Source organism: Lacerta agilis, chromosome 13, assembly GCF_009819535.1.
Source record: "Lacerta agilis isolate rLacAgi1 chromosome 13, rLacAgi1.pri, whole genome shotgun sequence".
In the NCBI taxonomy this organism is placed as follows: Eukaryota; Metazoa; Chordata; class Lepidosauria; order Squamata; family Lacertidae; genus Lacerta; species Lacerta agilis.
In genome coordinates, this window is record NC_046324.1 from 40,485,414 (window position 1) to 40,497,119 (window position 11,706).

The following is an 11,706-nucleotide window of genomic DNA, read 5'->3' on the forward strand; positions in this document are numbered from 1 at the left end:
TGGTAAAGTGTAATCAGGTGACCATGGAAAAGAAAACTTTCATTTTAGACCGCCGATTAAGGCTGGCATCACACTAGGAATCCTTGTGGGGTGAAACCTATCAACCTGACAGCCCCCAATAACTGAGGGGAGAGACTCCATCAGGCAAGGCCTCCTTCCACCTGCCTTGCCCCACCCTCTAGTCTCCGCTTCTCAATTTGTATTGTATTATTTTATGTACTGTGGCTTGCCATTGTTTTATTGATTATAGTTTAGAAATTGTTTATTGTAACTGCTGAGTGGATTTCTGTTTAACTTTTGTATGTTATTATTATTATTATTTAATACTATTCCAATGATTGTTGAATGGTACTTTTTTGATATAGGTTACCTGTTTTAAAGTTTTATTATCACATTTTTGCATTGCATTGGATTGTTATAAGATGTATATTTTTTTGTTTCTCCAGCTTGTAAACCGCCTTGAGTATTGTAAGATAGAAAGATGGTATACAAATTAAAAATGATGATGATGATGATTCTTGCCCTGAACCCTTCCTTTAAATATTTCGCCTCAGACCAGAGCTCCAAGCAGTTGGGTCTAGCAATCATTTTAGGGCAGTGCTGGGAAACCTTTGTTACTCCAGTCAGTGCTGGACTCCAACTCCCATCAGTGCCCAACCAATGATCAGGGATGATGGGAGTTGTAGTTCAGCAACCTCTGGAGGGCCAGATGTGCTCCCAGCCCATTTTAGGGGCATTGTGGGAAATGAAAATGGCAGCTTGACCCAGCTACTTGGTGCTGTTTGGCGTGCTCAGGATAATCCCCAGATGGGCCCAATAAGGGAGGAAAGGGCCCACCAGATACACTCGATTCAAACAGGAACCGGCAAGTGCCACAGACCCATAAGCAAGTTCGCAAGCAGTAGGATGGTTTAGTGGTAAGTTTCCAACCTCAGAGAAATTCATTTTTGAGATATTGAATAGCCCAATGAAGCATCTAGTCTCCTGTTCCTGAGGGCGACTGCAGTGACTGTTGGGCAGAAAAAAAGTCCCTTGTTTCCTTCTCGGTTCGCCCCCCACCCTCCCAAGTTTGCAAGCTCACATTGTCCAAAACTGAAGGTTCACCAGCTGCTGAGAATCCAAGAGGTGGTATTTGTTATCTTCTGCGTGATACGGAGACCTCAGGACAGGCAGAGGGTCTGGGGAGGAGAGAATGTAATCAATGCTAAATTTAATTTCGGAGTCAGATTTTCCTATGGAGGAGCTGTTTAGACTCTCTCGGCTGGCGGCGGCGTTTGGAAAAAGCTCGCAAGTCTCCAAAGCTTTGGGCTGGGATTGTACTCTCTGACCGGGGCATGAGGAGATTCCGGAGAATCCAGAATCCACCGGGGATAAAGCTTGCAAGCAGTCGCTCCCACCATTTGGCCGTTTGTCTCTGGGTTCCCTTTTGACGTTCTTCCTCCTCCTCCTCCTCCTGTAGTTCCCGTTTTCAAACAGGTCTAACATAGATTCACATCCCGATGCAAAGCTCCAGTAATTGCCCTTCCCTTTGTCATTGCCTTCTGTCCGGGGAACCTGCGATTCATTGTTTTTAAAATAATAAAAGAGAGAGAGAGAGAAAGCATCCATTCTGTCAGTGACTGCCTTAAGGGAAATATAAAACCATCTGTCAAGGGTGTCTGGAAACTGCGACCTTCCCCTCATCTCAGACCTTTATCCCCTAATCCAAGAGTGGAAGAGAGTGGGCAGTGGGTACTCAAGTCGGGGGGTGGGGAATGCACTCTGCACATGCATAGGAACTCTCTAGGTTTTCTTATTGCTATTCATTCCAGAGGTCTAAGGTTGATGCACAGCATTCAGAACAGATTGCGGAGCTGAAGCCTGGGTGAAAGGAAAAGCCGAGTTCGGCATTTGTGTGCGTGTGTGCTACAAACACAGCCGCTTCAACATCTGCGTCCGTTTAAATTCAAGTCTCGTATAAACATATATGACAAACTGTTGAAGACCAGGCTCTCTAATTATAGAAGTTGTAGGCAAATAGCCCCTTTAATTTGCTATGTACTAGCATAAATCAGAAGAAAACAATATCTGCATTTTCTATCCTTCCATCCAGAAGCGGCTAAGAGGGCGAAAGGATATTTGCAATGATCTCCATTTACTTAGAGCTGAGTTTCGCTTTCTCCCTACCAACCTTGGACAGTGGCTTTCAAACCGTGTTCCACAGAGCTTTGCGGTTCCCCCAAAGCTTATCAGGAGTTATGTGAGGGAAATGTCCATCGTGGTGTATAAGCTTTCCGGAAAGGCGGCTTTCCCTCTGTTACTGATCTTCTTGGTGCTGACCTGTATACCTGAAGGAGCGTCTCCACCCCCATCGTCCAGCCTGGACACTGAGATCCAGCTCCAAGGGCCTTCTGGTGGTTCCCTCATTGAGAGAAGTGAGGTTACAGGGAACCAGACAGAGGGCCTTCTTGGTAGTGGCGCCTGCCCTGTGGAATGCCCTCCCATCAGATGTCAAGGAAATAAGCAGCTATCCTATTTTTAAAAGACATCTGAAGGCAGCCCTGTTTAGGGAAGTTTTTAATATTTAATGCTGTATTGTTTTTAGCGCTCAATTGGGAGCCACCCAGAGTGGCTGGGGAAACTCAGCCAGATGGGTGGGGTACAAATAATAAATTATTATTATTATTATCTTCCCTGTTCAACCAGCAGGCTCAATGGTGAGGAATGACAAGAGCTGTAGTTCTAAATATCTGAAGAGTATCTGGGCATATACACATTGGTGCACAGATATTCTGTGTGTGTTTGTGTGCAATGGTTTTGCTATATCATCCCAAGGGTCTGTGTGCCCTAAGACCCTCCCCTTCTGAATTCTAGATCAATGCAGATATTTATTTATTTATTTTTTAAAAAATAATTCTGGCTATGCAGTTTGTTGCAGCTCATTTGCATCTTTCTCCCCTCTATGTTATGAACCTGCATTGAGAACATATCCTCATAAAAGGAGGAATGGACAAATCCGTCAAGTTTGGTTCTCCAAGGTTCTCATTTTTCCAGCTTTAAATTCAGTTTCCCCTATTTCCACGGTTATTTGTTGCTGCCGATCCTCGTGAAAATTCCTCAGCAACTTAATGCAGATTCTCCTAATAAATACGTTCGGTTTTGACTAATATACACATCTTTGCAAGTAAGTCTCCCCTAATGTAATGCAATTTTGTATGTTGCATTCATTTATATGCACAATTTTGCATCAGTATACACATTTTTGTACAAATAACTTGGCTGAAGAACTGCAGCCCAAAATATGGAGATGTGTGAATTTCAAAGGATGGCTGTGCTTTTAGGTTGCATTTTGGTGCAAATTTAGGTATGTTTGTCTTAAATGTGAACTGAATCAATTTTCTCCCACATCTCTAGATAGCAGCAATCTCCATATGATTGTAGGAACAATTATATTTAGGATTTTTTCCCCTTGCAAGACCACACGAGGACCTTAGTAAAATGCCACACAAAAAGAACCACACCATTGCATGAAGTTTCCTTTTTGCGTTTGCAATGATGCCTGCTCAGACTGTTTATCCAGCTAGCCCAGTATTCCCTGCACTGACAGGCACCATCTCTCCAAGGCACAGATCTTGCCCATCACTTGCTACCCGATCCTTTTCACTGGTGATACAACTGACTAAATCTGGGACCTTCTGCATTCTAAGAATGTTTTACACCATTGAGCTAAGGTCCCGCTATGTAACGTTGGCCTGTTCTCCAGATGACCTTCATGTTCCTGGAAGTAGCATCTCACTCAGCACACCTTCCACACCTGCGCATGAGCTGATAAATGTGCAGTAGCACTTATTGTGCATTATCATCAGAGAGCAGTGGCTGCAACTGACGACATGGTGTAATCATGAGTTAAACGTGTAAACCGCTTAGAGGTTATGGATTATTTAGCGGTATAGAAATCCTGTTAAATATGGGATCTGCAACAAAATGTTGCAGCATGGAAGGGATCTTGTACAGGAAACTCCATTCCATTCCCCTTCCCACTTGGCTTCCAATCATTCCACCCAACAGTCAGTCAACATTCCATGTCCTTACTGGGTTGTTGGGGGTTCCAGCTTAAGTTTTCCCCTCCAAATACCGTGTGTGTGTGGTGGCATTTTAGTTCCATAAGCAACAGCCCATGGATGTTTTTCCACTAAGGGCATTGCCCCACCAACCTCCATCTATTTTCAGTCAGCTCTCACCAGCTTGCCTTTCTGCTTACAACAAGTCCAGGAATTGAAACTGCCTGTCCACTTCCTCTTCCTCATAGTCTTTGTTGCCCTCTGCAGAACCCAGCAGGGAGGAGGATAGGGCAAACTGAGAATTAATTGGCTCTTCCTGTCATTGGCTTTGGCGCCACCTACTGTTGGTTAAACCTAGACAGCATCTTTAAAAGCAGAGACATCACCTTGCCAACAAAGGTCCATATAGTTAAAGCTATGGTTTTCCCAGTAGTGATGTATGGAAGTGAGAAGAAGAAGAAGAAGAAGAAGAAGAAGAAGAAGAAGAAGAAGAAGAAGAAGAGTTTGGATTTGATATCCCGCTTTTCACTACCCAAAGGAGTCTCAAAGCGGCTAACATTCTCCTTTCCCTTCCTCCCCCACAACAAACACTCTGTGAGGTGAGTGGGGCTGAGAGACTTCAGAGAAGTGTGACTAGCCCAAGGTCACCCAGCAGCTGCATGTGGAGGAGCGGAGACACGAACCCGGTTCCCCAGATTACGAGTCTACAGCTCTTAACCACTACACCACACTGGCTCCCCAGTGAGAGCTGGACCATAAAGAAGGCTGGTCGCCGAAGAATGGATGCCTTTGAATTATGGTGCTGGAGGAGACTCTGCAAGAAGATCAAACCTATCCATTCTGAAGGAAATCGGCCCTGAGTGCTCACTAGAAGGACAGATCCTGAAGTTGAGGCTCCAGTACTTTGGCCACCTCATGAGAAAAGAAGACTGCCTGGAAAAGACTCTGATGTTGGGAAAGATGGAGGGCACCTGTTGGGCTCCCTGTCTTCCACCCAACCAGTAACCATGGTTCCAACCATCACCAGCCATAGCACTCACAACCTGAACTTGAGAAATAGACGGGATATTTTTGCCCATGCAGCTGCATCTCAAGAATGCTTGGACTATGGCTCTATAGTAGAGAGCACACCTTGCATATGGAAGAACCCAGGTCAAATCCTTGGCATCTGCAGTCAAAAGGACCAGCTAAGCCCCCTGTCTGTGACCCTGGAGAGCCTCTCTCATCTAGAGAAGACAATTCAGGCCTTGATGGACAACCAGCCTCACCCATCATAATAGAGCTTTCTTTGTTTCCTATAGCACTATGCTGAAAACATGTTCCTGTCCTCATCTCCCTGTTCCTTGCTGGCCGTTCTACAGAAATAAATTGCTTTTAAAAAATTATCCAAAGCGGGAGCACATTTTGGTGAAACTCCCCTGGGTCAGACGTGCATGTTCTTCTTTTGCTTTCAAGATGGCCCAGGGTGTTTCTGAGTCATTTCCTTTTTTCTACAAATCGTCTGCAAACTACAGGTCTCCTGGGTGCGCATGCTTCAATGAAAGTTCAAAGGAAGACATCAGATCAGGAAGCACAGGCGGCCAATGAGGTTGCAAAGAGTTGGAGATATGTTTCTTGGAAAGAACACACACAACAAACACACACACACACACACACACACACACACACACAAGCATGCCACCCTCAGCCAACTCACAATGCCAAAGGAAGCTCAAAACTCCACATTCACCAAAACCCTAAAGCATGGGTAGGCAAATTAAGACCTGGGGGCCGGATCCAGCCCAATCGCCTTCTAAATCCGGCCCACGGACAGTCTGGGAATCAGCATGTTTTTACATGAGTAGAATGTGTGCTTTTATTTAAAATGCATCTCTGGGTTATGTGTGGGGCATAGGAATTCGTTCATTTCCCCCCCCCCAAAAAAAAATTTAGTCTGCCCCCCCAATGTCTGAGGGACAGTGGACCAGCCACCTGCTGAAAAAGTTTGCTGACCCCTGCCCTAAAGCATCTCTCAAGGGTCCAGAGATGGAGACATGCAAATGAAGTGTAAACCAAGCCTTATGAAGAGTGGTTGAGGGAGTTGGGCATGTTCAGCCTGCAGAAGAGAAGAGAAGAGAAGAGAAGAGAAGAGAAGAGAAGAGAAGAGAAGAGAAGAGAAGAGAAGAGAAGAGAAGAGAGAGGAACATGATAGCCATCTTCAGATACCTGAAGGGCTGTCACATAGAAGGTGGAACAAGTTTGTTTTCTAATCATTCAAGAAGGTAGAACCTGAACAAATGAATTCAAATTGCAAGTAAGGAAATTTTGGCTAAACATTAGGAAGAACCTCCTGATGGCAAGGGCTGTTTGATAGTGGAATGGACTACCTCAGAAGGTGGTAGACTTTTTTTTTTCGTTTTTAAGCAGAGGTTGGATAACCATTTGTCAGATGTACTTTAACTGTAATTCATACATTGGACTAGATGACCCTTGGGGTACCTTCCAACTCTACAATCCTATGAATCTGTGATTATAATAACATAAAGAAATTCCTGCTGAATCAGGCTAATGGCTCTAGTCCTGTTCTAGTATACCTGAAGTAACGTCTCCACCCCCATCGTTAAGCCCGGACACTGAAGTCCAGCTCTGAGGGCCTTCTGGTGGTTCCCTCCCTGCGAGAAGTGAGGTTACAGGGAACCAGGCAGAGGGCCTTCTTGGTAGTGGCACTAGCCCTGTGGAACACCCTCCCATCAGATGTCAAGGAAATAAATAACTATCTGACTTTTAGAAGACATCTGAAGGCAGCCCTGTTTAGGGAAGTTTTTATTGTTTGATGTTTTATTGTGTTTTTAATATTCTGTTGGGAGCTGCCCAGAGTGGCTGGGGAAACCCAGCCAGATGGGTGGGGTATAAATACTAAATAATAATAATAATAATAATAATAATAATAATAATAATAATAATAATATTTATATTTATATTCCACCCATCTGGCTGGGGATTCCCCAGCCACTCTGGGCAGCTCCCAACAGAATATTAAAAACACGATAAAACATCAAACATAAAAACTTCCCTAAACAGGACTGCCTTCAGATGTCTTCTAAAAGTCAGGTAGTTGTTTATTTCCTTGACATCAGATGACATCAGTGCCACTACTGAGAAGGCCCTCTGCCTGGTTCCCTGTAACCTCACTTCTTCTTATTATTATTCTCACAGTGGCCCTTTTAAAAGTGTTGTGGATGGAGGGATTACTGGGTTGTCTTTATTCTTATTTTTGTGTATTTTGTGTTGTTTATATTGTAACTTTATGTTGTGAACTGGCCTGAGATCTATGAGTATAGGGCAGTATACAAATTTAATATAATGACGACAATGACCATTTGTGCATGGGAAGCCTGAAAGCAGGACGTGAGCGCAACAGAGCTCTTCCCGTTTGTGATTCACAGCAACTGGCACTGAGAGGCTTATTGATAGCCTCCTTCCACAGAGGAGAAATCAAGAGACAGTTTTCAGCACAGCGCTGGTTCCCTATGGCCATATCTGAGCTGATTCTACAGCCAGATGTGCACAGCATCCTCTTGCAAACAGGGCTCCCAACCGATCAGCTTGCACAACCCAAGTCTCCCTTTCCAGGTTGTGGGCTGCTGCCCATGTTGCTGTGGTTTGTTGGTCCTACCTTGACAAAGCAGCTGTTGAGGGAGAGGTTGTGGCGGATGGAGTTCTGCCAGGCTCGCTGGTTTGTCCTGTAGTAAGGGAATTTCTTCATGATGAAGTCGTAAATGCCAGAAAGAGTCACTTTGTTGGAGGGGCTCTGTTGAATGGCCATTGCAATTAAAGCGATGTAGCTGCAATATGAAACAAAACAAAATGAATCGCAAGAAAGATGACGATGCTACGGTCATAGAGACTCTGGAAACAACATCGCATAAGATTCAATCCAACTCCAAGGCTGTGATCCTAAACACACACTTTCAGGAATAAGCCCCACTGAACACGACAAGGACTTGGTTCCAAATAGACGTGCATAGGACTGTTCTGAGAGTTCGTTGCAGGGACTTCCTGTTGAAGTCAGTGGGACTTCAATTAAGTCAGGACTAACTACGCAGAGAGATCCCATTGAAACCAAAGTACAGTGGTACCTCAGGTTAGAGACGCTTCAGGTTAGAGACACTTCAGGTTACAGACTCCGCTAACCCAGAAACAGTACCTCGGGTTAAGAACTTTGCTTCAGGATAAGAACAGAAATCACGCGGCGGCGGCAGCAGGAGGTCCCATTAGCTAAAGTGGTACCTCAGGTTAAGAACAGTTTCAGGTTAAGAACGGACTTCCAGAACGAATTAAGTTCTTAACCAAGGTACCACTGTAACAACAATGGGACCTACATAACAATGAGACCCAACGCCCAATAACTAACACGCTTCCTCCTCAGGAGTAAGTGCCTTTGTTTCCAGTAGGACTGCAGCTTTAGCCTTATTTGGGATCCAACCCTCAATATCTTTATGCATAATGCTGTTCTAAGTTCTCAAATCATTGCTGCAGTAATGTATGATAATGATGACTCCTGTTTTCTTTCTTTCTTTCTCATCTTTCTTTCAAGGAACCCAGGTGAACATTCATAATTCTCTACCCTGGCAATTTTCACAGCACAACAACCCTATGAGGTAGGATGGGATCAAAGACAGAGAGGCAGAGTGTGTTTCTGGTCTGAGGTGACCTCTATGACTTAGTGGGGATTTGAATCAGCCTTGGTCCAGCGCTGAAATTGCTATACCACACTGTCTCCCGTATTACCAGTGGACACTGAGACTGAGAGATAGAAGCCTGCCTGAGGTCAGTCTGGTAACTGAACTGGGAGCTTTCTAGCTCACCGCTCATGCTCTTAACATTTGCGCTGCACAGCTCCGTCCATTGGACAGCGCTACTCTTGAGATGCCCACTTTCTTTGGATAGTCTCTTGAGAGAGTTGTTTGAAGCACTGTGCTCCATGAGTGGGATCAGTCCCAAGCACACAACCAGGCAGTGTGCCCAAGTGTACCGCTATTAGGTTGTATCCAACACTAGCCCTACACAGAGTAGACCCATTGAAGTTAACTGCCCTTTTGTCATAAGGTCCCAGGGTGAGTTGCAACAAGAAGAGGGTAAGTTGGAAAAAAACTTCCAAGTCATCGACAAACAAAGTCCACATGCTGGAATTTGAGCCCAAATCTCACGTTAGCTCTCGAATCAAGTCACATTCTCCCATCGAGAACACCTGAGTGTTTATGACTCAGGAAAGTTGATTGCGGAAAGCACAAAACGTTTCTTTAAAAGGAGATCCTGAAAATAGGATTTACTCCTAGTAGATATGTCCTGGATTCTCCTTCAGCCCTCATCTACAGCAATGATTGGCCCGTTATTGCTGCTGACTGGCCATTTTAAGTATAGTATAAGGAAAATGCTTAAGGATTCTTCCAGTGAGAAATGCAGTCTTTCTGTTTTGGCAACGGTTTTTCCATTCCACTCAAGTGAAAGAGCTTTGATTTAAAACACACAAATACACACCACCACCAAAAAGCATGCCCAAGCACGTTTTGCAACTTTTTTTTTTTTTTAAACCCAACACCACCACCACCAACAGAAGTTTCTCAGCACTGAAATTCCTGTGAATTGTGGCAGGCGGTTGCACTTCATATCAAAGGATCACTTTGCAATTCAGTTCTGTCCAGGTTGACTTGGATGTGGCATGTGCCACTGAGTTCTAGGGGGCTCAGGTGACAATTCTACACATGCTTACCTGGGAGTAAGCCCCATAGAACTTAGTGGTACTTGCCTTTAAGTAGACATGCATTGGATGCCCAGTTATTCCCATATAACTGTGCATAGTGGAACAGGAGGTATTTCCCCTTGTGGTCTTTAGGAAGTGCGACTTAATGTAAATAGTGGATTAATCAACTCATGCTTCAGTTGATTAATCTTTAGCAGTGGACCTGAGAGTTAAGGACATACTCTGTTTTTTAAGGTGTGGTGTTAATGCAACAGAGAATAAAGAAGAAATTGTTAAAGACAATATTTTCTTTTAATAATGAGGGGTAAGTTTTTGCTCAGTAACCATAAGCTTCCTTCAATCTCTCAAAAAAGAACCTAGATATATATATATATTTTTGGTAATATGCACATTTGATTAGCTACTTACTAAGTCAAAATCCAGCTGTTTTGAAAGATTTAGAAGTGACTAATCTCCCCAGAATAGTCCGTGACTGGACCTAATGGTCAGGGGTACCTTTACCTTTACCTTCTGAAGAAGTGTGCATGCACACGAAAGCTCATACCAAGAACAAACTCAGTTGGTCTCTAAGGTGCTACTGGAAAGAATTTTCTATTTTGTTTCGGCTTTACCTTTTAATCAGACTTGCTTAAGAGACTGAGATCCTGAGTATCTCACTTGTATCCTTGCCTAAAGTGGTTAACTTAGCACCTTGCGTGCATTTAAGACATATTTGTTAAATTGTTGTAGAGAATGGGGAGGGGGGTTGGAGATTGAGCAGGGGACAGCCATCCCTATCAGTTACATCAATTCTAAAATGAACAAAAAAAATTACTTATGACACTGTACACATTTTATCCTCCAAACAACCCTCTGCAGTAGGCAAGTCTGATCAGACTGAGGCCACCCAAGCAAACTATTTTTTGTTCACTTCAGTCTGGAGTCCCCCTGCTTCAAATCCCAAATTCAATCTGGCTACGATTTTTAAAATAATGCGAGCAGTTGAAATGCATAAAAACGAGTCATTTTTTAAATAAAAAAAATCCCAAAATCATTGCAACCCCATATCCATTTTTTTTTTTTTTTTGCCAGCACCTGGAAGATGCTTATGGATGAGTGTTGCAAAGAATCACAGAGGAATTCCCCAGCAACTGACAATATGGAGAGAGAGAGAGAGAGAGAGAGAGAGAGAGAGAGAGAGAGAGAGAGAGAGAGAAAGAGAGTTGGAAAAGTTAAGCTTACCTGTATGCTGGTCTGGTGAACCTTTTCTCTTCATCAGAGCTGCAGGTTGGGTAATCATCCCCATCGTAATTAAAGCAATTATAGGGGTACTGGGTGTTATCAAACATATTCCTTGTCCTCTTTTGGCTTCTGAGAAGTAGGAGAGAAAGAGAGAGGGAGAGAGGTGGAGGAATGATGCTTCCCTGTTTCTTCTCTCCTCCCTCTTTTCCTTTGCTTCCACCCTCCCTCCTCTCTCCCTCTCCCCCCCCCCCCTTTAATCCACACAGTGGCAATTTTTTGTTGTCGCAGTCTTGGAGTCCCCAAACAACCCTTTCTGAATATCCTCGGTGGGCTTGTTCTCCCTTCCCCCTGCTCTCGCTGGAGGAAAATGAAAAAGGCAGCGACTAACCGATTCAAGTATGGTAAAGGTCTCTCCTGAACCTTTGAACTTGGGTGTTTGCAACAGCCAGTAGCTATGCAATTCTGGCTTCCTGGGTGGTCCCCCACTGGCAAGATGGGCACCAGCCTCCCATTTGCCAATGACACAAACAATGTGGCCAAATTAAATAGCCCGGCCGGCTTCATAACTCTTTCTTGTAAACGGGGCTCCAGAGTTCCTTCTCTTCCTTGGTGTTTAAGACAAACAGACAAATAAAGGAGACATAGGGCAGTCCCAAACACTCAGGGTTGGGTTTTTCTTTTTCTTTTTTCTTTTCCAAAATC

General features: G+C 44.1%; 1 protein-coding gene across 1 annotated transcript; it reads right to left on the minus strand.

Annotated features, from left to right (window-relative positions):
* Positions 1-1,065: 1,065 nt before the first annotated feature.
* On the minus strand, positions 1,066-11,497 carry FOXL3 (forkhead box L3). The gene is made up of 4 exons (XM_033167254.1): positions 11,393-11,497; positions 11,005-11,133; positions 7,696-7,864; positions 1,066-1,554 (listed from the first exon to the last, which is right to left on the minus strand). The coding sequence occupies exons 2-4, from the start codon at positions 11,109-11,111 to the stop codon at positions 1,078-1,080; spliced, it is 753 nt and encodes a 250-aa protein (XP_033023145.1). The 5' UTR covers positions 11,112-11,133; positions 11,393-11,497; the 3' UTR covers positions 1,066-1,077.
* Between the last annotated feature and the right edge of the window lie 209 nt (positions 11,498-11,706).